At 37.7% G+C, this 26,528-nt stretch overlaps 1 protein-coding gene across 1 annotated transcript in view; it reads left to right on the forward strand.

The window, feature by feature from the left end:
* The window catches only part of LVRN (laeverin), a 68,232-nt gene that overhangs the window by 17,767 nt on the left and 23,937 nt on the right, over positions 1–26,528 (forward strand). Inside the window, exons 2-12 of the mRNA XM_054488499.2 lie at positions 2,969–3,111; positions 4,253–4,392; positions 7,500–7,626; positions 11,806–11,960; positions 13,428–13,541; positions 19,473–19,613; positions 20,144–20,209; positions 20,304–20,369; positions 20,778–20,950; positions 22,549–22,625; positions 26,104–26,243. Of these exons, the coding sequence (XP_054344474.1) occupies positions 2,969–3,111; positions 4,253–4,392; positions 7,500–7,626; positions 11,806–11,960; positions 13,428–13,541; positions 19,473–19,613; positions 20,144–20,209; positions 20,304–20,369; positions 20,778–20,950; positions 22,549–22,625; positions 26,104–26,243 (1,342 nt within the window). The remainder of the gene's footprint in view (positions 1–2,968; positions 3,112–4,252; positions 4,393–7,499; positions 7,627–11,805; positions 11,961–13,427; positions 13,542–19,472; positions 19,614–20,143; positions 20,210–20,303; positions 20,370–20,777; positions 20,951–22,548; positions 22,626–26,103; positions 26,244–26,528) is intronic.

Here is a 26,528-nt window from a genome sequence, read left to right on the forward strand (position 1 = left end):
TGCTGCTGGTTAGACTTGACTTTTGCAGTTAAGGTTGAGAGCCAAAGGCTGTGTGTTGTAGGGATTTTCCCCTAACTTTTGGGTTGTTTGCATAAAACTAGGGAAGGAAATAGTTGAATTAAATTTGAGAGACTTTATTTTACTTATTTGGAGACCTGAATCATGGAATTGGAAGATGCTTGCTTGATGTTTGATTTGCTAAAGTGGTGACTCTTTAAGCTGGCGTCTTCACCTGCTTTTACACTCCAGGTTCACTTTTGGAACCTGTAAAATAAAAGTTTTCCGCTTCCTTAAAGAGTCTAATTTTCTCTCCGCTCCCCACTTCGCAGCTTCTTTGAGATTCATAAGCTTTGTGAGGTCATGGCAGCTGAGAACTTATGATCAAGCTTTACTTCCTATGGTTTCTGTTACAAAGACAATAGGCATTTGTTGGCTTTTAAAAAATACATAAGCATGTTAGTTTTTAGCATGCCACCGGTTGTACAAAATATCCTATAATTTCAGAGGGCTCAAAGACCTCCTGAAGGCCATGCATGAACCTGGAAGGGGGTTGTTTCTCCCAACTTTAGATGACTCATGGGCTCTTTTTCCATCCTGCTGGATATCTTAATCTCTCTTAGAATCACAGTTTTAGAGTTCTGAGTGGCCTTAGAGATCATCTACATTTTATAGAAAATTTAAGTGGTATATTAAGCAACTTTCCCAAAGTTACACAACAGTCTTTACAGATTCCGAGCAAGAACTCAGGTGGCTGAATTTCCTGTTCACGCCTGTTCTTTCCACTATATTGTCAATGGCTTGAATTTTCTCTACTTTGTCCCATCCCCTTACAGACAGTAACCAAAACCATAAAACAAATGCCAGTATAACAAACTCTGCCAAAGTACTTTGTATTCTTTTGCATATACTGATATCATGCTGCTTTTATTTTATATTAGTTCTTGGCTAAACAAATACTTATACAATTGCTATGAACCCAGATTTTTGCCAACTATTATAAATGATACAGAAGAAAAAGATACATAACCTCTCATTTCTAGCAGTTTCAAATTTACTGGGGAGACAAATATGACTCATGTTTAATCTGTGGTCAGCTGTAGCCCCTAGAACATTTTTTTTCAATTTTTAATTTTTGTGGGTATAATAGTAGGTGTATATATGTGTGGGGTTACATGAGATAATTTGATATAGGCATGGAATGCATAATAATCACATCATGGAGAATGGGGTATCCATCCCCTCAAGCATTTATCCTTTATGTGACTAATTATACCCTAGTTATTTTTAAAAGTACAATTAAATTATTTTGACTGCAGTCACCCTGTTGTGCTATTAAATACTAGTTATTATTCATTCTTTCTAACTGTTTTTCTTTTGGTACCCATTAACCATCCCCACCTCCCCCAACCCTGGGACTTTTAAAGATGCATCTGTAACTAGTGATTTCCAAGCATCCGTTCCATATGTAACTTATCCCTCTTTGAGTTCTTCTGTAGTTCATCTGTATCAAGAATGATTTGTGAGTTGGGAAGGGATATAGGAGAATTCAAAGGTGATTTATTGGTAAATTTAATTACCAATAATTTAAAAGTTCAAACATCAGTACAAGGTAAATAATGTCATTATTTTCTAGGTGGGGAAACTGGGGCTTAACAAGATTGTGTGACTGTCCAGGATTGCTCAATTGGTAGTAGATGGAGTGGAGTAGGGTCTTACAGTGAAAGTAGCTGGTGCCAGAGCCCACAGGGCTCGTTCCAGTCTGTGCAAGTAAGCGTATAATAATGTGGGCAAGAGCAAATAAGCCAAAACAGGCCTTACTATAAATTATTGTTTTTGTCAATACAATGAGATTATGACACGTCAAAATAGCTGACTGAGAGTTGTTTGCATGTGCCAACTGTCCTGTGTGTCCTTCCTAAAGCTGTGTGAATTTTTATGCGAGCAGCAGCCTTGTGACGGTGAAGGAGGGATCACAAGGGCAAGTAATGGATGGCATACACTCTTGAGATATCTTTGTTGAATTCACCTCTTATTTATCCAAGAATTGGGCCTGATGCAAAAACAAATGTATCAGAGACTTTAAGTCTCAGGACCTTAGTTGAAAAAGGAATTTAGCATCCACAGTTGTCATCTAAAGACAGGTTCCCAGGTAAGCAAGTCTTGGCAAATGGGATAATGAGACTGCAGGGTTTTTTTGTTTTGTTTGTTTGTTTTGAGAAGAAAGTTGTTTGCTGGGACCTATGCTGTCATCAGACTCAGGCAGTGTTTGCAGAGGGTAAACCTGACATCTTCTCGTCTGCTCAGGGTATTCTTGTCCCTGAGCTTTTCCCCGTAAGTCACCAGTGTGTGGTGGGATAATGTCACTCTTTGTATTTTGCCATGGAGATGGAGGAAGAATCAGTAGGGATTTGATATATTTACCCATATATAATTGAAAGTTATTTTGTTCAATCAGCATGTACCCATATTGTTTGCTCCCAAGGGTGTCAAAAATAAAACTTTTTGTAAGTTTTTAGCTAGGAAGAAGAGGAGGCATGTGACAAAAAGAAAAAAAATAGACATTCTTCCCCTGACTTTTACTTTAGTGGAAGATGAAAGCAATGGACCATTCTCAAAGAAGTAATCCTGGCTTTATAAAGACCTGGTTCTCAAAAGACTGATGTTGTATATTGGCTATATTTGTTTCTATTCTGTTTGTAAAAGGTTTTAAAGGTTTACGATGTAATAAAGCAAATATTATTTTGTGGTTTAAAAGTAAAGAGTGTGCTTGTATTTTAGGTCTTAGGAGAATTCTAAGGTGCCATGATAATTGGAGTGTGTTGGTGTGATGGGGTGGGCAGTGAGGAAGATGAGAGGAAATTTCCTGTAACACACCAGGCTAACTTACAAGCCATCATCTCTCAATATTTTTTTTATTCCACTGGGTTGAGATAAAAATAAATAAAAATTTCCCCAAAATGTATTTCAGGGCCCTGTTAGCATCCCAGCTGGAACCAACATTTGCCAGGTATGTTTTCCCTTGTTTTGACGAGCCAGCTCTGAAGGCAACTTTTAATATTACAATGATTCATCACCCAAGTTATGTGGCCCTTTCCAACATGCCAAAGCTAGGTAAGTAATGCTTTCTGTCTATATCTAGCTGTCTATCTATATAAGCTTTGTAATCACATTTACACCAGTAGCTTTTCTAGGCAGTGTATTATGGTGTATTATAATTACAGTCTACTATAATTAGGTAGAGTAGTCACCTGGGGTGTGTGCCAGCATCCACAGCTTGGAGATGGTAAATCCTGATTCCTTTAGTATAAGAAGCTGGGGATATTATACTGTTCTTATATATAGGCAGTCTGTCTGCCCCTTAGTTTGGGCTTCAACTGTTGATCATTAGTGATAACAAGCTGGTGGGCTTAGGCTGAATCTGGTGCACAGCTGTGTTTCATTTGGCTCATGTGCCTTTTTTTCTTTTGATTAAATCAGTTTCCAACTTAAAAATATCCAGAGATTTTACATAAAAATTTAAATGTGAAAACTTAGAAGTTCTAACAACACTGGACCTACAGCTCTTACGTGGCAGTAATCAGCTACATTTGAGAAGAGGCTTTAAGTCTCAGGACCTTAATTGAAAAGGGAATTTAGCCTCCACAATTGTCATCTAAAGGCAAGTTCCCAGGTCAACAAGTCTTGCTATCTCCAGCAGGAGGTTGGCTGCCTCCTGCAGCCTCTTCTCAGATGATCCTCAGCGCTCCCTATTAGCGTACACCAACCCGTTTCACATCAAGTGCCTGGCTCTTGTAGGCATTTGAGTTTGTGATTTCAGCTTTAAAGGCCCCAGATTGCTTCCACTAAACTCTTAGTTGAAACCTGAGAGTAGTAGAATTGCAACCTTGTTGACCTACCATGGGGGCCTGGGCAGCTCTAGACTAAGTGTTGTGAGAAATGGGCTGGACTAGAAAACAATAGAATTAGGTGGGAAAGAAAGGAGGCAGATTGGGGGCTAAGCTTATAGTGCTCATGGATTTGGCCCTCAATCAAGCCTATATTATTCAAAATGCTGATTCAGGCCCAAGATGCTGTTCTGAGATTTTCCTAATGTAGTTTTGGATAGCTTAGGAGTAGGTGGAGAAATCTGAACTGCTAGACTCTGAGGAATAGCTGGAAAGGAGTAGCTGGGTGACAATTACTTGACAAATTATTTCAAAGACATGTTATTGCTTAGATTTGCTGTTATTTGAACTAAAATAAAATTCTCTAGGTCAGTCTGAAAAAGAAGATGTGAATGGAAGCAAATGGACTGTTACAACCTTTTCCACTACGCCCCACATGCCAACTTACTTAGTTGCATTTGTTATATGTGACTACGACCATGTCAACAGAACAGAAAGGGGCAAGGAGGTGAGTGAGGAAGATTCCGTAGGTAAGGGAGGGTGTACTGGCTGCAGATTATTCATCTATTCTTTCTGCATACAGTGGTTATGCCTGCATATCCCCAAATCGCTTCCTAGTTCTCTCTCCCAAGCCCTGTAAAAGTTCTTAGTGTGGCTTTGCAGAATGGGACACAACATTTCCTATTGCCATTCTTTGGATAGGTTTTCATGGAAAGAGTCCATATTAAGCCCACTCCTCAAGGCAAGCTCTGTGCCCCCTCTTCCCAGTGTGTTTCTGCTTTTGCAGAAGACAGGAGAGAATGGGGAGCACTGCTGCACTGGCACCTTGATGTTTGGGTTTAGTATGTGATGTGTACTTAGCCCAGGGTTAATGGTGTCTTGAAGCTTGGGTGATACTCAAAACAGTTAGCAACCAGCATGGCCAGGCATCAATGAGTCAAAACAGACACCAGCCAGGAACAACTGCTATGGCTGAAATGGTGCATGCAGGTTAAAATATTATTCCTATTGTTCTGTGAAAGGGCCATATAAACAAAGCGACTCCCAAATGCAGAAGGAGCTGAGAAACTGAGGAAGGAGGCAGACAAATCTAGTTTGTTGGTTTGGAATGTTTTATTAGGGGAACTTAAAGACAGAAGCATGGTCTTGGGTGGCCGCAAGACAAGTAGATCTTTGCTCTGTAACTCTCCAGACCCAGGGCTTATATCTTGGTGGAAAAGCATACATGCTCTGGAAGGAATTTGTAGTTGGCCACATCACAGCCTATGATTTCCAGAACAACAAGGGTGGTTTTGAAGGAAACTTACAATGAATAGGTGTTTCTACATAATGAGTTAACACGTTAAGTAGACATTTAGAGGCACTCTCAGACTCAAGGTTAGTCAGAAGTTACATAGTGGATTAGCATTTAAAATAAAGTCACTCTTGTTCCCATACCTATCCAGAAGCTGAACTGCCGTGTTCTTCAGTTCTGGAGCATGCAACACTTTTTCTGAGTTGTGTAAAGTCAGCACTCTGTCCTGAAATAGCTGGTTTTCACCCAATTACCCCCTTTATAATAATCCTTTAGGAAAATATGGAGGTTATACTGGCAGTGCTTTATATGCTGGTTCACTCCCTATCATAGTGGGCCTTAGGCCCAGTTCTTTCTAGACACGTAGACTTCATCAAGCTGAGAAAAATCAGGCCCTATAGCTCACTAACATACTCTCCTGGGCCCGAGATCTTCCAGGCTTGCACCATTGACATGTGGAGAAAAGGAAGCTGTGGGTGAGCCAAGCCCCTTATCAGGGGAGAATCACTCAAAGCTACTCCTCCTTTACAACTCCTAACCTAGTGATAAATTAATAATATCGTGTTGGCTGAGCGATTCTCAAAGCTCCTCCTAACTTAATGAATTAATAATACTGTGTTAGATGCAAATGACAGCTTGTTATCTTCCTAAGCTGTTGGCTCCAGTCTGATTTTCCTATTGAATAATTACTAGTAGATCCTTGTCATCTACAAATATAACACTGGCCAAGTTAAACGTGCATGGCTTATATTGTTAAATCTTCTCAGGCATGATTTGGAAGCACGTGCTTTGAGCTTGGTAAGGAGGAATGGGCCCCATGACTCCCATAGATAATGACAGACCGAAGGTGATTCCTCAGCATCCATTATCTCGAGTGCCTTGTTGTGGTCAGTGCTGCTGCACAGTCAACAATTCTTGTAGAGGGATGATATTGATTTATCTGTGAAAGATCACCCTGAAAAGGATGCCAGCTGCCATAGAAGCAACAAGGAAATGGAGCATACCTAAGAAAGTCATGTTCTTAGCCAGCACACTGAAGTTTGGCATGAGTCTATCAGTGGAATGTGAACATTTGGCTACAGCTCAGCTTTACAAAATTAATGGGCCCATTATATACTCTGCAGAGGAACAAAAATGTACACTTGGAATAGAGTCCAGCCCATTTACAAATTTCTCATTAAGTAACAGATAAAGATTTTGTGAAATGGAAAGTGTGGTTAATGTGTGCCATGAGAATAAACATAAGAAACATGTAAGTAGTTCAGAATTTACATAATTCTAGCAATACTTTTAAGCAGAAATAAAAGCAAAGTAAGACGAATATGTTCTTGGAGGGCACAAATCTGTAAATACTGTGATTCTTTCATTTCCTTAGCATTTTCTCTAATGTTTTGCAGAGCGTTCTTTCTTAAATTAACTGCATTCACAACAGGACAAATATTTTAATTATCTCACTTGGTAACTTTCATTCCAAGATCTTTAAGTTTTATGCATGTTCTTTAACATTAATGCTGGCAATTCTATTAAAAATTGCTTACCTTTTATTTTTTTTTAGAGTTTACAATACTTTCAATTTATAGTAATAATTAATGTTAAAACAATAGGATATTACTCACCAAAATCACACAAATAAGCCCCAATTACCCAAACAATAGTGTGGTCGCACAAAACGGACAAAACATGGCAGAGATTTCCTTTTACTTGCTAAAGTGGAAGTGTCATTTGGCAATACAAAAACAAGAGAATTATAATTCACTTGCTTTGACAGTTTTAAAATTATGAGACATTTGATAAACTTTTTTAAATTAAGAGAATTAACCTTGTTTCAAATTTTGAAAGTAAAGTAGGACTATTAATGTTCTAACTGCCAAACCGTTTTAAATTTGCATGATTTAGATATGCTTAATATGTACCATACTATATAACCCCCACTCACAGTGCAATTCTGTTTTGGATCATTAGTAATATATCCTGAAATGGGAAGCAAGGGCCCAAAGTGCACATAATGCGTATAGAATCTACACTTACTGTAGGGGTAGACGGTGGTACAACCCATTCCAGGGGTTGTTTTATGATTCCAGATTGTACATGCTATTGTCAAAGATTGAAATAGCACGCTTTTGGGGGAATCACTGTTCATAACTTGGTGAACAGCCTTCAGGGGTTTTCTCAGGACATGTAGGCATGCAAGCATTTTATTATGCAGCTTCTTCTGAAAAGGTAAGACTTTGGTTCAGCAGCAGGGAATTGGAGCAAGCAGACTACCTCTTTCCAAAATCATTACTGGTTTTCCTAATCACTGCTTAACTGTTTTGATTTAGATACGCATTTGGGCCCGGAAAGATGCCATTGCAAATGGAAGTGCAGACTTTGCTTTGAACATCACAGGTCCCATCTTCTCTTTTCTGGAGGATTTGTTTAATATCAGTTACTCTCTTCCAAAAACAGGTGAGGTAATCTTTTCCTTTCAGTGCATTTGGTTTCCTGTTATTTGGGCCCTTGGTTGAGGCCTCAAGATACGCAGACAAATCCATGAGGATCCACCGTCACCATTTAGCTGCTGTTTTGGAGTTAGCCTCCTGACCTATGTCTTATACCTTCTGAAACACACAGGCCCACCTGCTCTTTCTCTGTACAGAGCCATGTGCTCAGCAGCTGCTGAAGAGCTCTCAGAGTTTTTAGGTCTCTCCTGGCTACTCAATGGCAGCCTCCTGTCCTCTAGACCCTGCTTTCTCTTTTGTGTTCAGGCCTTTTCTCTCATACTGCAAGTCTGCAGTGCTGCGTCTGGATCACTTTAGCTAGCGGGCTTTCAGAAGTTACTTCAGTTCCCTTTAGTAAGTTTTTTTTTTTTTTTAAAAATCCATTAGCTGTGAATCACTGAATTAGGACTTAGTGGTCCCAACTGTGAATTTTCATTGTATAAAATTGGAATCATATGTGAATATGACAGGATCCTTAAGGAAATATGTAAATATTTAACCTTTCACAGATCTGTGTGGTATGTTCTTAAAATTGTATGAGCCACTCAGCTCAGAAAGTTGTTCAATGTTTTTTCTCTAAATGGAAAGTATCATGTAAATGTATTTTGTTCTTCTGACATGTTAGTTGAAGACTTGGAAAAAGTATGCTCTGTCTATACTGGCAGATAGTGGAAGAAGGTGGGGAGCAAATATTTGGGAGCTTGAGCCTTCTGAATCCCAGGAAGCCAGGGTCTCTGCAGCTTGAGCATTCTGGCTAAGGAGGAATGGGGAATGAAGGGATGGAAACCAGCCTCGGCCCATTCAGAAATCCTGGAGGTAACACCTATCACGCAGGGAGTTGGAGGCAACAGGAGCTCAGGCATGGAGACGAAGCTCCTGGCATTTCTGGGGCTGGAGGCTACCAAGACCCCCCTTGTCTTGGCAAGAAAAGTTCTATTTGTATTTATTTAGATGAGAAGTCCAGAGTCATCCTTGATACCCTATCCCCTTGAAGCACACCCTCTATCTAATTAGTCACCTTATCATCCCCTACATTCATCCATCCACTCACTTCTTACTGTCCCCCTAGTTCTCCCTAGTTTTCATCATCTCTACCACAGCTGTACTCTCATAGCTTCTCCACATTCCCTCCAAGCCATCCTTCATATGAAACCAGAAGGATCTTTCCAGAGAAAATCTGATCATGTTACTGTTCTCTGTAAAACCTCTGTGTGACCTCCCATTTCCCTGAGGGTTAAGTCCAAAGTCAGTACCATGTCTTTATAAAGGTGCTTCTCTTACCAACCTCTCAGGGCTTTTGGCAGTTTCTGAGTGGGAAGGATGCTCTAGCACTGTCTCTGCTCACTCCTATGCATTCACCTTCCTCTTGTCTCCTCCAGGCTCTTACACATGCAGTTTGCACATCCTGAAATGCCTTCTATCCACTGGTTAATTCAATTCTGTTTCTCAACTCAGTGCCTCCTCATCCAGGAAGGCTTCCCTGACTTCTTTTCTCATGCTTCCACAGCATCCTGCATATTCTGCCATCTGAACTCTTGACCAATTGTATTTTAATTATCTCCCTCATTAGACCTTGGAGTTAGGATCTGAAGGGTCTTTTTCTTTGTGCCTCTAGAACCTATGGCAGTCAGGTGGTCAACAGTAAACTTTTTGGGGAATGCAGGAAATAAATACATGTGACTAGTTCAGTAATTCCATTTAAATTCTGACCAGATTATTAACTCCTGGACATCAGGGATACATTTGATACTTTCTTTGTAACCTTCATAGCGTCTCAACTGATGTTACCCTATGAGCACCCATAGGAGGTACTCAATCAAAACCTTATTTTTATTGATAGGTGATTAAAATAAAGAATTCCTCTATTATTGAGTTTTTAGGAGAAAGATAACTAAGTTTCTTAATTGCTTTAACTCTTTGCTGAGTCACAAACAACAGAACAAAACAAAACAAATGCCTCCCCTACCAGCATTTCTCACATATGCCATACCCTTACCCTCCTCTCTGAGGAGGTGATTTGGGTGAAAAACGATTTGGTTTATTTCTCCTGTGTTGTTCTTTTAGCTTATTTTCTTGTAGCTTGCTCAATGAATTCTAAACTTTAGAATCTAAGATTATATGAACTGTGTTCATGTATCCCTTATATAGAACAGTATTTTTTCTCATGTTGCTATCATTTTAATTCACTGTCAAGTCAAAAGTTGGACTGAATGTCAAAATATTATAGTGACTGGTAGAGCTAGGTGTTTGGGTTATTATTGTGCCAATTGACACTTTCCCTGTAGGCTATATGCCAGATTTCCTATGCCTATACCAATATTAATTATTAGACTACTATGTATTTTAAAGATATATCATTTTAATTTTTGATTTTTGATAATTAATGATGAACATTTTAAATAAGATTTTTGGCTGTTTGAAGTATTTCTTTGGTGCATTGTTCATGTTTGGCTTTTTCTCTGTTTTGTCAGAGTTGTTTAAATATTGGGAAGTTGTCTAATTGCTTGTGGTATATGCTTTAAATATTTTTCCCTAGATTATTCTTTGCCTTTCAAATTTGTTTATAGTGTATTTTGGTGAACTAAAATATTTATTTTTATGTATTCATTTTTTGAGACGGCATCTCACTCTATCACCCAGCCTAGAGTGCAGTGGTGCAATCTCCCCTCACTGACACCTCCGCCTCCTAAGTTCAAGTGATTCTCCTGCCTAGGCCTCTCCAGTAGCTGGGATTACAAGTGCGCACCACCATGCCCAGCTAATTTTTCTATTTGTAGTAGAGACAGGGTTTCACCATGTTGGCCAGGCTGGTCTTGAACTCCTGATCTCAAGTGATCTGTCCGCCTAGCCCTCCCAAAGTGCTGAGATTATGCACATAAGCCACCATGCCTGGCTAAAGTATTTAATATAAATAGACTATTTTTAGAGCAGTTTTAGGTTTACAGGAAGATTGTGTAAAAAATACAGAGAGTTCCCATATATTCTCCCTTTCCTTTCTTCTCCCTCCTTTCTCCTGTTGTCAACATCTTGCATTAGTGTGATACACTTGTTACGATATTGAAACATTATTATTAGCTAACCTCCCTAGTTTATCTTAGGGTTCAGTTTTTGCATTGTACAGCAATATGGGTTTTGGCAACTGTATAATGACCAGTATTGACAATTACGGTATCATACAGAATAGTTTCACTGCCATAAAAATCCCCTGTGCTCCATCTATTTATCCTCCCCTACTTCCCCCGAATCCCTGACCACCACCAATCTTTTTATTATCTTTATAGTTTTGCCTATTCCAGAATGTCATATAGTTGGAATTGTATAGTATGTAGCTTTCCCAGACCAGCTTCTTTCACTTAGCAACATGCACTTAAAACTTCCCATAACTTTTCCTAGCATGATACATCATTTCTCATCACTGAATAATACTCTGTTGTATTGATGTACTGCAGTTTGTTTATCGATTAGCCTATTTAAGGGCATCTTGGTTGCTTCCAAATTTTAGCAATTATGAATAAAGCTTCTATAAACATTTTTGTGCAGGTTTTTGGGTGGGCATAAGATTTCTGGTCATTTGGGTTAATTCCAAGGAATGTAATTGTCAGATCTTATGGTCAACCTATAGTGACTATACCATTTTGCATCCCCACGAGCAATGAATGAGAGTTCCTGTTGCTCCACATCCTCATCTGCATTTGGTGTTGCCAGTGTTTTGGATTTTAGCCATTCTAGTAGGTGTGTAGTAATATCTCATTGTTTTAATTTAAAATTCTCTAATGGCAATAGATGTTGAGCATCTTTTCATATGTGTATTTGCCATTTATATAACTTCTTTAGTGAGGTGTATGTTCAGATCTTTTGTCCATTTTGTAGTTGGGTTGTCTGTTTCCTTACTGCTAAGTTATAAGCATTCTTTGTGTATTTGAATACAAGTCCTTTATCAAGAATATTTTATGTTAACATAGTGAAAATAATTTATTTGCTGGCTTTTGTCTTTGGCATTAGTCTTTAAAAAGCTTTCTTTCCCTTCAGGTTATAAATATTCCCTTGTATTTTTTGGTAATTTTATTATTTCATTTTGAGATATTTTTAAAAATCCCATTTTTTGGAAAAGATTATTTTATTTTCTCCTCCATTTAAATCCACTTAGATATAATTGCCTTGCCTAGTTTTGACAACCATGCAATGGAAAACTGGGGACTAATGATATTTGATGAATCAGGATTGTTGTTGGAACCAAAAGATCAACTGACGGAAAAAAAGACTCTGATCTCCTATGTTGTCTCCCACGAGATTGGACACCAGGCATGTGGTAAAATGTTCTTTTTGTTTCACGTGAAGTTATTCTCCAGGTGCGCTACCAAAATAGCATAAAAACCCCAGTAAGACCCTGCCATATACCATATTTTAAAAAGAAAAACATCTCAAAGTATGACAGTGAGTAAAAATTGGGAAGACTCAGATTCAGGGTGGATTTGAGCTACTGGTGACAGATCATAGGGAGGAGACCGTACAGCTTGGCTGAGGGCTGGGTATTTACATCCAACAATCAACTTTGCTCCACAAAGTCCTCTTCAGGAAAAGTTAAGCCATGCAGACACAGGAGTATTTTATTTTCATTTCACCTAAAATAAGGGCTATTCAAAAGGATCACTGAAAGATACCCACACTTCGTCAGCAGATTGTTACAAATTTCTAGTTGTTGTTGCTGTTGTTGGAGAGAGGTTAAATGGATACAGGTAATACATTAGCAAGGTGGCAATAATTAACCCTTGAGCTGCATTCCCAATGGTTGTGTAAATGACAATTCATTTAATCAGATCTATTTGCTTTTGCATTGGGATTTTAGAAGTTTTGCTGTTTAATTTGATGAAGATTTTCATGTCTGCATTTCAGTGTCTGCTCCATTAATACAAGTCTGTTAAGAAAGAAATAATCTCAATGATGTTATCTTTGTAATGTGGCTCCATAAGAAGTTTTGGAAAAGAGCAGTTTACTAGGATTGATTAATACCCTGGTGCACAGTAAAACACACATATTCACAAGTTTTATTAAGTCACCCGAAGTGTCATTTTTTATTATAGCCTAAGTTACACATTGTTTTGCAATACAGGCTATTAGTAATTATAGCTGTTATAAGAATTTGGTTAAATACCAGGGCTTGCGTTTTTTAGTTTGGAAATCATTGTTTTTCTTTCCTAATCCTGTTCATCATCCATTTGACACTGTTTTTTTTTTGTTTGTTTGTTCAGTTCAAACAGAAAATAATTACAGCTGAACCATATTGCAAAACATATGATTACTTGAGTGATTTGTACATGGCACAGATCAAATTATTTTCTTAAAATAGAAACAACTGCTTAAAGTAAAATCCAGTTGCAGCCTACTTAGAGTATAAGGTGCTAGAATTAGTAGGTGGCAAGTCAGCATTCAGGGCTTCTGTTTTATGGAACTAAAAACAACTTTTGGGCCAAGTGGACAGTTTAAGAAATGCTATTCTAACTGACCTTATGTTTGAACGTCGCAGTTTTGAAACAAAAATTTCTTTTAGTAATTGAACATGGACTATTTCTGAGAAATTCATGACTAATATCTCCTTATGTGAAAACAACGACTTGCTTTTTTGGTGTCCTGTCTTCAAATTTTGTTATTGATGGCAAATAAATTTTAATTATGTCTTTTGACCTTACATTTACTTAACATGCAATTACAATGAATATAACTTAAACATTAAATTTAAGAAAGCTCTTTTTTCCTCCTCATTTCCAAAAGTGGTTTGGAAACTTGGTTACCATGAATTGGTGGAACAATATCTGGCTCAACGAGGGTTTTGCATCTTATTTTGAGTTTGAAGTAATTAACTACTTTAATCCTAAACTCCCAAGAGTAAGTATGTTTACTAAGTTTATTTAACATTTTTCTCCTAATTATAAAAGTAATGCGTATTCATTCTTGAAAATGTATAAAATACAGGAAAATACAAGAAATAATAAATTACCTATAATACCAAAAATGATTTGTGTTAGCTTTTTGATATGTTTTTTTTTTAATTCCAGGCTTTTTATCTATTGTAAATGTTTTTGAAAGTGGGAATTACATAAAATTTTGTATTGCTTTTTTTACTTCATATTCTGCTTCATATTTCTACATATTCATATTTCTACTTCATAATCCTGAGCATTTCTACAAATCATTAGATCTTTTTTAAAAAGATTTTAAATGACTGCCTAATATTATTTTCACTTATTCCTACTACATATATTTCTTAGTCCTTCTATATAGACTATGTATATATAGTCTAGGTCTTGCTCTGTCACCCAGGCTGGAGACAGGGTCTCGCTCTGTCACCCAAGCTGGAGTGTGGTGACGTGATCTTGACTCAATGCAGTCTCAACCTCCTGGGCTCAAGCCGTCCTCCCACCTCAGCCTTCCAAATAGCTGGGACTACAGGCGTGTGCCACCATGCCCAGATAATTTTTGTATTGTTTGTAGAGATGGGGTTTCACCATGTTGCCCAGACTGGTCTCAAACTCCTGGAGTCAAGGGATCCACCAGCCTCGGCCTCCCAAAGTGCTGGGATTACAGGCATGAGCTACCGTACCCAACCTAGACTATATTTTAAAGCAACTGTAACAACAGTGTGTGACTTTTATGATAAGTAATATGCTACTTCATGTTTAATATTATTGCTGATATTGTTTTGCTAATTTGAGTAAATAATAATATTGAAAAGTAAATACATCCATGTGCAAATCTAATTCTTTCAACTGTAGGTTTTACTTCTGATATTTAATTTATTTAGAGTAATTATGTAGTGCTTTTAGAATGCCATGATAAAACCAAATTGATTTGATTTAGATATCTAAATGTTTAGACTTAATGTTATCTTTTGATATAAACCTCGCTTCTTTTATAAACCAGAGGTCCTTTCTTGGTTTGCATCTTCTTCCCCTCCTCTCTTCTGTCTCCTGTAACCTCTCTGGTCCTCAGGATTGCTCCTTCCTGCCTCTCTTTGCAGGTCCCCATCTCATCTCAGCTCCCAGTTCTTCCAAGTCTGGATTACTGACCTCTTTTCTCCTCCCTACCTTCACCCATTCAAAGGATTTATTAATATTGGAATGCTATCTCTACTTGCTGGATCTTCTTTACAGGCTAAATCTATTCATTCTGAAGGAGATTCTAAGATGATATTCTTTCTATTATTTTGGAAGTAACCTTTCCTTCTTTTATGAAAATTGATAATCGATGGTAGGTAGGTGGTACTTGTTTTGGTCAATAGTTTGGCAGGAAAAAGAAGTTGACAAGCCTATCTTAGTGCCACAGAAACCTTTTAAAAAATCTCTTTTTATCTGTTTGTGAAATCACAGCATCTGGCAAGCACTGATGTAGTGCAGGCTTTTAACACCCGAGTTCCATGCGACCTCCCCGCCCTTTACAGACATGCTATAAGAGGCCCCCAGCCCAGTCACTCCGCAGTGCCTCTCTCTTCCTCCCCATGGACTATGCACAGGCCCTGCTTGTCCCGGAGGAAAGTTTGGACATCATTATATAGATCAGGAGATTGAAGTACTGAAAGGTTAAATGACTTGCCCAAGGTCATTTGCCCAACTGGGACAGGCCTGATTTTATAACCAGCTGTCTGGGTCTAGTCTGATGACAAGGATGACGATAAAAACAATAATACTGTATTTACCATTCAGTGAATACTTATAACTTAAGTGCCAGGCAGTGTGAGCGCTACACATACATCATCTTACTCAGTCCTCAAACCAACCATATGAGTGCCGTTGTTGTTTCTATTTTACACGTGAGGAAACTGAGGTATAGAAGCATTAAGTGAGTTGCTCAAGCTCTCATAGTTATTAAATGTCAGAACTGAGATTCAATTCCAGGTCACGCCAACTGCGAAGCCCATGCTTTTAACCACTATGCTCTATAGCAAAAACACACTGGAGTGTTTTTATCCTCAAGAAGCTAATCGTCTGTGTGTGTGTGTGTGTGTGTGTGTGTGTGTGTGTGTGTGTGTCTTTATCTACATATAGTATGTGTTTATTGTCTTAGCTGTCTCCAACAGTCCTTTCCACTTACTCTACGCCTACAAAATTGTTTGTATCTCTCTTTCATAACTTTTATTCACTCATAGTTAGTGCCATCTCCAACTTCTTTTAAAAGCAGTTGGGTATGTCCTAAATTAACTCTGTGGATAGAGTAAATAAGGGAAGAAGTTTAATTCACATAAGACAATGAAATTTACTCTATTTTCTTAAGTAGATAGAATACATCATGAGCATCAATTTCGGTTACCTCTTTTAACAGCTAAAATGGTTAAGTTATTATCAGTATCTTGCAAAACTTGCCAAAAACATATTCCTCATATTTTTGAAGCTAAGATTACAACGTTAGTCTCTTTTTATACCTTTTAATTATTTCTTTTTATCATTAGTTTCTTAGCCACTCTTTTCTGTATCTCTTAGTTGCTTGTGGAGCTGAGTGAAAGCATCAGATCTTGGCGATTGAGGACGTTGCCATGTTCTTTGTTTTTAAAAAGCTTAAGCTCTCCTTTCAATGATTTTTGGAGATCAAGAACTTTAACCTCCTTTTAATCTAGTAATGTGATTGAAATTGAGGAACAGAATCACAGACCCTTATGCAGAAACAGATTTTCAATTTTTTCTATTTCAAGGTCTAATTTCAGCTGATATGAATAGATTATGCTCAAGGGGTCAGAACATTAAGGACGAAGGCTTTCTGGAACTCTGAAGCTCTAGCCCTGACATTGCCACTCACTGACTTTCCTCCACCTTCCTGCTGCCTGATCTAGGAAAGCAGCAGACTTGGTGAAGGGAAAAGGTACATATGGGCACTGCAGCCATTAGATGTTGCTCTGCCTTTACTATGATGGTAAGCTGAGGCAGGCAGATGAACACCTCTGAGCTTTAGTTCCTCATTTGTAAAATGGGTTCGTGCAGTCATTCAACAGATGATAATGGCATCTGCTAGGTACTGTTGAGACAACTACCACTAACTAGGCACTAGTTTTATGTACTTAAATAGAATTATTTATATTATCTCATTCAATCCTCAGGACACTTCTGAAGGATAATAATAAAAATAATGATAAGTAATCACCGCAGTGGTTAACCCTATTGAGCATGTCCTATTTGCTATCCGTTGTGCTTGGAACATCATGAAAATTAATTTAGTCCTCATAATAATCCATTGAGGACATTGTTGTTTTACCCATTTTCAGATGGCAACTGAGTTTCAGAGAGATAAAGTTGGTGGTCTTTGATGAGTCACATAACCCCTAAAGGGCTGAGGAAGGATTCATACACGGGCACTTTAACTCCAAATCCTGTGTTTTTAATCATCATGATATTCTATACAAATTTGTTACAATAAATAATGTTATATTTCTAAGGATAAAAGTAGATTTTATGCTGTGTGTGGTGGCTCATGCCTGTAATCCCAACACTTTGGGAGGCCAAGGTGAGAGAATCTCTTAAGCTCAGGAGTTTCAGGCCAGCCTGGGCAACATAGCGAAATCTGGTCTCTACTAAAATTTTTTTAATTAGCTGGGCATGGTGCTGCACACTTGTAGTCCCAGCTACTCAGGAGGCTGCAGTGAGAGGATTGATAGAGCCTAGGAAATTGAAGCTGTGGCGCACTATGACCACACCAGTGCATTCCAGCCTGGGCAACTGAGTGAGACTGTCTCCAAAAAAAAAAGGAAGAAATTTTAATAGGCCTTCTCTGACATATTGCAGCTTGTGGGACAAAGTAATGGTGAATATACAGATTCATATTATCTAATCACTATATGCAGTAGCTAGATAGTTTTTTTAAAGCTGACATCATGTTTTATGTAGTGTTTCCCTCCAATAGAACTGAAACAGGCTACGGACAGCATCACTTTACGGGAGGCCCAGAATAGAAAGACCTCTAGGGTGTTGAGGAAGGGGTGTTTGCCTCATTCATCAATTACCTTGTATGGTTATAGTGATATCAAGAAGATTACATAAAACCTTATACCAGGCAGGCAGAAGAAAGAAAGACAATCTGTTCTGATAGGGTTAGGGGAGACCCACAAAATGTGGAGAAGCGGTATGTGCAAAAACGTTCATTAAAACTGGTAAAAACAGCAAAAAGCTGAAAGTAACTTAAATGTCTACCTAATAAAAGGGAAATGATTAAATCAATTATGGACCATTGACCCGATGGGTTATTATGCAGCTATGTATTTATATATTTTAAGGTTTTTCTTTTGCAAAAGTTTTATCTGCTCTACTTTGAAAAGAAGAAAATCATCTGTGATTTGATTACCCTGAGATAATCACTATTAAATTTTGATTTATTTTCTTTCAATTTATGTTTCTGTTTTCTTTATAATGCAGCAGCCATTATAAGGGATAATTATAAAGATGAGGTAGCAAAATTGTAAAATGCTATAATAAGTAAATGAGCAAGATAAAAAGTTTTTACAACTATGAGAATAAATAGTACGTAGGAAAAAAGATGAAAAAGAACTACACTAACATTTTAATGGTGGTGACCTTAGGGTGCGATATGATGGGTGATTTTATTTTCTCTATTTTCTACATTGTGCTTATAGGTCACCAGTGAGACACTCTCAAGAAGCCTTGAGTGTTGAGCTAATAAAATCCATGCTTACTGAGTAGGATCAGACCTATGCAGATGACTCCTCCAAATCCTTGCTACTCGGTGTGATTCTCAAACTACCAGCATCAGCATCATCGGGTAGTTTATTAGAAATGCAGGCTCCAACCCAAACCAACTGAATCAGAACATGATTTTGACAAAATCCCCTGGTGATCCTTATTCATGTTAAAATTTGAGATGTATTGCTCTAAATGATAGGCTTTCTCATTTCCGGAAAAGCAGAGTTTGATAATAGCCTAATCAATGGTATTACTAGCCTAAAAATAATGTGCTAATAGAAAGGGATTGATGAGAAAATTGGCAAACGGAAGTGAAACAGGTTTTGAAAATCTGACGCTGTCGAAGGGTGAGAGAGTCAACTTGCAGATCCCAAAGATAGTCAGTAGGGACTTGAGGGTTCCTGTGGATCATGAGGGGTTCACCTGGCTCTCCAGGCTATGAACGTGTGTCGGTATAACTTCTCCACTGGTCTTTGCTCTAGCTCTTCATCACAAGACTCTCTGGCTATAAACTGGTTTTTCTTCTAGCTTTACTTCAGGGAGAAATTGCCCTTATGTGTCTGAGAGAGAGCCAGTCTTTTGAAGAGTCCTATGGTTTTCATTAAAATATAATAAATTGCCTTATCTTAATGCATGAGCCATAAACTGTAGTATCCATTTTATGGATTTATTTTCAATTTTCAATTATTACATCAGCATCTTTGTGAATTTGTAGATCTGGCATGCTTTTGGTTTGTAAATATTCACGAAAGAGAGACTGATTAATTTTAAGGAGTTATTGATAAAATTACTGATGAAATTTTAGATAATTAAAACGACCTTAAGGAAGGCCCTCCTCTCAGGATGGCCATGGACCTCCCTGTGGGAAATGTAGGTGGCTTTTGGAAACCACATTAACTTTGTAATTGACTTTTTAAAAACTGAAATGAAAAAGGATACAAATGGGAAGGAAAGTATCTTATAGTTTTGTTATTCAAGGAATCCTGACTTATTTGGCATATTTCAACTCAAAGACGCTTCTCAATTACTGAATTTTCTCCCTCTTCAATATCAGTTTTTGAAAGTATTTTAGGACCATAGAATTTTGGTTTTCTGTGACACCTCAGGAGTTAATGTGCCTCCATCTTTTCCTTTATAGAATGAGATCTTTTTTTCTAACATTTTACATAATATCCTCAGAGAAGATCACGCCCTGGTGACTAGAGCTGTGGCCATGAAGCTGGAAAATTTCAAAACAAGTGAAATACAGGAACTCTTTGACATATTTACTTACAGCAAGGTAAAAGCAGTTAGAAATTTCCTTTGGTTTTGTACTCTTGTAGAAAGTTGCATAAAATGGATTCTAAGGGTCCTATATCATCACACAACTTAAAACATTTTACGAAAATAACCTTATTTTAATTCAATACATAGGTGTCAGAAAACATGATTAAATTAATTCTCACCTTGCAAATATCCATCAAGCGAATATTAATGCTTGGATCCATCAACCATAGACTTTAACAGCTTGCTACTTTTAAGGTGAACCCTTCTGCTTGGTAGAAATTTATTCTTGCTGTGTAAAGATCTCAATTTTTGAAAGTTTTATGTACTCTCTACTCTTTACATGTAGGACATCTGCTTACCTTTTACCTCTAAATTAGTGACAGCCTACTATTTTGTTAGCACTTTCCAAAATAATTCAAACATTCAACTAAAATGCAAAATGCAATCAGGAGCACAGCTCAGAATATTGCTTATAAATATGGAATGTGTCAGTATGTGGATATTGAATTTTGTTCAAATAATGGACAGCTTCTTTTGTCCTAGGGAGCGTCTATGGCCCGGATGCTTTCTTGTTTCTTGAATGAGCATTTATTTGTCAGTGCACTCAAGGTGAGCTTGCAAAATAGTTATTACCTGGATGGCAGTAAACATAAATTGCATTGGCATGCTATTTATTTTAACCTTAACTTTTCTATTTTTACAGTCATATTTGAAGACATTTTCCTACTCAAACGCTGAGCAAGATGATCTATGGAGGCATTTTCAAATGGTAATTGTCCTACTTTCTGACACATTCTTGCTGAGTTGTTTTGTATGATACAGGAAAAGACTGGGAGGCCGTGGGTGAAGGGCAGTTCCACAGGAAAACAACTTTGTCTTGTTGTAGAACTCCCTTAGGTCACGGGTAGCGTTTTTAGTCTTCACTATATTCCCACTGCCCAGAACAGAGCACGGAACATGTTAGATCAATAAATATGTGTTCATATTTATTGAATTAATGAATTAAAGAACTATTCATGTATAAACAGAGTTCTAAATTTGCCGCAGAGGATCACCCACTGCAGGACTACTACATAAGTGAGGAAGAGAATAGCTACCGAGTTTCTTTTTGGAGATTGCTACTTCAAAATATTTCATGGATAACCTTTCCTGCTTTTGTGGTGATTTTTTAAAACAGGCCATAGATGACCAGAGTACAATTATTTTACCAGCAACAATAAAAAACATAATGGACAGTTGGACACACCAGAGTGGTTTTCCAGTGATCACTTTAAATGTGTCTACTGGCGTCATGAAACAAGAGCCATTTTATCTTGAAAACATTAAAAATCGGACTCTTCTAACCAGCAAGTAGGTAGCTTTGCTCCTCTTTGTCTTCACCTTCCTTAGGGTTGAGCTCTGACCCAGTGGAATCCAGCCTGTGGGTGAAGAAGCGTTACCCGCGCTGGGCATACACACTTCTGCAATGTGACTGTGTACTAGAGAGAAGCAGAGCCCTTGTGTCCGGGCAAGGCCAGAGATCCGCAGTTAGGGATTCAAGACACAGTGCCCCTACCCTGGGATTTAGGGTTACATCAGCGACCCAAGCTGTGGGGTATTGTGTGTTCCTCTTTATCCCTCAGACAGAGATAATGAATTACTTGGGATTCTGAGTGAGAAGCAATAAGATAGAGCCATAGATTGCCATATGTTAGTAAAGAGGAAAGGAAGTCTTATTGCAGAGTAGTCTTCTCTTCCTTAGAAATGAAACTGAATGGTAACTATTTCCTTGAGGAATAGTTCTGTGCAGGGGTGTGCACGTATGTGTGTGGATGAGTGCATTTGTGTATTTGTAGCCATACCTACAACATTAGAATTATGGCCTTTAGATTCAGTTAGACCTGGTTTCAAATATTGACTTCTCAAAAATTCAAACCTTAGGTATTATTTAAACTCTGTGAGTTTCAGTTGCCTTGTCTATAAAATACATGCAATAGCATGTATCCCAAAAGATTGTGTAAAAGTGAAATGAGTATAAAATAGCCTAGCCTTTATCCCTTTCTTCTTCTCTTCCCTTTTTTAATTTGTTAGCTGATTTTCAACTGTTTTTGATAGTTTTAATCTTCACATTTCATTGCAGTATCAGCACAAATGAGTAATTAATTTTCAAATACCATCACCAAAATTTTCAGATAGTTCTACTCTTTCTTTAAAGCCTCAGAAGAGAGAAATGGAACACTCAAAGTTTCCTTCTCCCTGTACTACTCTGTGATTTTTGAGAAGACCTGTGTGTCTTAGCTATGCAGATAAACACAGACCCACAGCTGACAGTCTTCAAGACACCAGGCTTGTGAGAACTTAACAAGATTGGAAATATTGCCCAAACTCTGAGTAGTGTGTCTCTTCTGATGACGAATGTGCTTCCCGTGGTCGGCTACTTCATCCAGGTCACGTCCAGCAATGTGGGAAGAAGGCAGACATTCAATAAATGTGAATGTCATGGCTGATTGCTGTTGAATACTTTTCAGATGGGGAGAATGCTTGAGGCTGAAAGTATTTTGAAGTGATTGTCAAGCTTTTTCTTCTAAACTACTTTTCACCTCTCTGGGCATGGACGGATTTGGCTCTGTTTGCAGCATTTGAACTACCCTTAAGTGAAGCCAGGTGTCTATAATTTAACATACACGGGCCTTGAAGGTTTCAGACATAAGAGTTTTAGTAGCTACCTAAGTTATAAAAGGAAGTAAATCCGTAAGACACAACAGGAGAGAGGAGTAAACAATAGCTAAAGTAAAACTGGCTTGTAAAAACAGTGGTGAATAATCCTAAGAGCAAAGGCCTGCATATCCAGAGAGAATGACCAAAGAAACTGAGTTCTGTGTGCTATTTCATCATCTCTTTAATAGTGGCTCAGAGTGTGTGTTTTTATGTGTGAAAAGTAACTAATTTTTTTATTTTCTTCCAATAAGTGAAACATGGATTGTCCCTATTCTTTGGATAAAAAATGGAACAACACAACCTTTAGTCTGGCTAGATCAAAGCAGCAGTAAGTAACAAATTTTAAAAACATCTTTACCTATATGCATATATAAAGGCAGGGAATAAAATATTGAAATGTCTAGCTTTTCAAGAGCAAACACATTCAAAAGCTAGCAGAAGGCAAGAAATAACTAAAATCAGAGCAGAACTGAAGGAAATAGAGACACAAAAAACCCTTCAAAAAATAAATGAATCCAGGAGCTGGTTTTTTGAAAGGATCAACAAAATTGATAGACCGCTAGCAAGATTAATAAAGAAAAAAAGAGAGAAGAATCAAATAGATGCAATAAAAAATGATAAAGGGGATATCACCACCGATCCCGCAGAAATACAAACTACCATCAGAGAATATTACAAACACCTCTATGCAAATAAACTAGAAAATCTAGAAGAAATGGATAAATTCCTCAACACATACACCCTCCCAAGACTAAACCAGGAAGAAGTTGAATCTCTGAATAGACCAATAACAGGAGCTGAAATTGTGGCAATAATCAATAGCTTACCAACCAAAAAAAGTCCAGGACCAGATGGGTTCACAGCCGAATTCTACCAGAGGTACAAGGAGGAGCTGGTACCATTCCTTCTGAAACTATTCCAATAAATAGAAAAAGAGGGAATCCTCCCTAACTCATTTTATGAGGCCAGCATCATCCTGATACCAAAGCCTGGCAGAGACACAACAAAAAAAGAGAATTTTAGACCAATATCCTTGATGAACATTGATGCAAAAATCCTCAATAAGATACTGGCAAACAGAATCCAGCAGCACATCAAAAAGCTTATCCACCATGATCAAGTGGGCTTCATCCCTGGGATGCAAGGCTGGTTCAATATATGCAAATCAATAAATGTAATCCAGCATATAAACAGAACCAAAGACAAAAACCACATGATTATCTCAATAGATGCAGAAAAGGCCTTTGACAAAATTCAACAACCCTTCATGCTAAAAACTCTCAATAAATTAGGAATTGATGGGACGTATCTCAAAATAATAAGAGCTATTTATGACAAACCCACAGCCAATATCGTACTGAATGGCAAAAACTGGAAGCATTCCCTTTGAAAACTGGCACAAGACAGGGATGCCCTCTCTCGCCACTTCTATTCAACATAGTGTTGGAAGTTCTGGCCAGGGCAATTAGGCAGGAGAAGGAAATCAAGGGTATTCAATTAGGAAAAGAGGAAGTCAAATTGTCCTTGTTTGCAGATGACATGATAGTATATCTAGAAAACCCCATTGTCTCAGCCCAAAATCTCCTTAAGCTGATAAGCAACTTCAGCAAAGTCTCAGGATACAAAATCAATGTGCAAAAATCACAAGCAGTCTTATACATCAATAACAGACAAACAGAGAGCCAAATCATGAGTGAACTCCCATTCACAATTGCTTCAAAGAGAATAAAATACCTAGGAATCCAACTTACAAGGGATGGGAAAGACCTCTTCAAGGAGAACTACAAACCACTGCTCAAGGAAATAAAAGAGGATACAAACAAATGGAAGAACATTCCATGCTCATGGGTAGGAAGAATCAATATCATGAAAATGGCCATCCTTCCCAAGGTAATTTACAGATTCAATGCCATCCCCATCAAGCTACCAATGACTTTCTTCACAGAATTGGAAAAAACTACTTTAAAGTTCATATGGAACCAAAAAAGAGCCCGCATCGCCAAGTCAATCCTAAGCCAAAAGAACAAAGCTGGAGGCATCACACTACCTGACTTCAAACTATACTACAAGGCTACAGTAACCAAAACAGCATGGTACTGGTACCAAAACAGAGATATAGATCAATGGAACAGAACAGAGCCGTCAGAAATAATGCCACATATCTACAACTATCTGATCTTTGACAAACCTGACAAAAACAAGAAATGGGGAAAGGATTCCCTATTTAATAAATGGTGCTGGGAAAACTGGCTAGCCATATGTAGAAAGCTGAAACTGGATCCCTTCCTTACACCTTATACAAAAATCAATTCAAGATGGATTAAAGACTTAAATGTTAGACCTAAAACCATAAAAACCCTAGAAGAAAACCTAGGCATTACCATTCAGGACATAGGCATGGGCAAGGACTTCATGTCTAAAACACCAAAAGCAATGGCAACAAAAGCCAAAATTGACAAATGGGATCTAATTAAACTAAAGAGCTTCTGCACAGCAAAGGAAACTACCATCAGAGTGAACAGGCAACCTACAAAATGGGAGAAAATTTTCGCAACCTACTCATCTGACAAAGGGCTAATATCCAGAATCTACAATGAACTCCAACAAATTTACAAGAAAAAAACAAACAACCCCATCAAAAAGTGGGCGAAGGACATGAACAGACACTTCTCAAAAGAAGACATTTATGCAGCCAAAAAACACATGAAAAAATGCTCACCATCACTGGCCATCAGAGAAATGCAAATCAAAACCACAATGAGATACCATCTCACACCAATTAGAATGGCAATCATTAAAAAGTCAGGAAACAACAGGTGCTGGAGAGGATGTGGAGAAATAGGAACACTTTTACACTGTTGGTGGGACTGTAAACTAGTTCAACCCTTGTGGAAGTCAGTGTGGCGATTCCTCAGGGATCTAGAACTAGAAATTCCATTCGACCCAGCCATCCCATTACTGGGTATATACCCAAAGGACTATAAATCATGCTGCTATAAAGACACATGCACACGTATGTTTATTGCCGCATTATTCACAATAGCAAAGACTTGGAACCAACCCAAATGTCCAACAATGATAGACTGGATTAAGAAAATGTGGCACATATACACCATGGAATACTATGCAGCCATAAAAAATGATGAGTTCACGTGCTTTGTAGGGACATGGATGAAACTGGAAATCATCATTCTCAGTAAACTATCGCAAGAACAAAAAACCAAACACCACATATTCTCACTCATAGGTGGGAATTGAACAATGAGAACACATGGACACAGGAAGGGGAACATCACACTTCGGGGACTGTTGTGGGGTGGGGGGAGGGGGGAGGGATAGCATTGGGAGATATACCTAATGCTAGATGACAAGTTGGTGGGTGCAGCGCACCAGCATGGCACATGTATACATATGTAACTTACCTGCACATTGCGCACATGTACCATAAAACCTAAAGTATAATAATGATAATAATAATAATAAAAGAAAAAAAACAAATTAAAAAAATAAATAAATAAAAAATAAAAAAATAAAAAAAAAAAAGAAATGTCTAGCTTTTGAAAAGCTATTCATTTCAAACTAAAATATCATTCTTGTTGAACATAGAGTTTTAAAGAAAAGTATCAAATCAAAAGCCATTATATGTGAAAAATATATAATTACCTTGTAAGAACAATATATATTTTAGAATTCCTTTAATTTTTTGTTTTGTTGGTTTATTGTTTAGAATCGAATGTGTAGTATTAATAGGTATTAAAATCTTTTTTAAATGTACCATTTCAAATTATTCCCATATTCCTTTATAGAAGTATTCCCTGAAATGCAAGTTTCAGATTCTGACCATGACTGGGTGATTTTGAATTTGAACATGACTGGATATTATAGAGTGAATTATGATAAATTAGGTTGGAAGAAACTAAATCAACAACTTGAAAAGGATCCTAAGGTAAGGTTACTTTTGATACTTTTAATTAAGTGTAATTTATAATGCCTTCTCTAGTGTTTTAGAGGTTGAACATTCTGGTGGGAAGAGATTCCACCTTCTTTCCCGCCCCTCACCTCCAGGCATAGAAACGATTTTTTTTTTCTTATTCTTAGCAAGTGGAGATTCTGATTAAATGTGTTGTGTGTGTTTTTGGTTTTTTTTTTTTTTTTTTTGAGACGGAGTCTCACTCTGTCACCCAGGCTGGAGTGCAGTGACGCGATCTCGGCTCACTGCAAGCTCCGCCTC

The sequence above is a fragment of the Pongo pygmaeus genome, chromosome 4 (assembly GCF_028885625.2).
Source record: "Pongo pygmaeus isolate AG05252 chromosome 4, NHGRI_mPonPyg2-v2.0_pri, whole genome shotgun sequence".
Taxonomy (NCBI): Eukaryota; Metazoa; Chordata; class Mammalia; order Primates; family Hominidae; genus Pongo; species Pongo pygmaeus.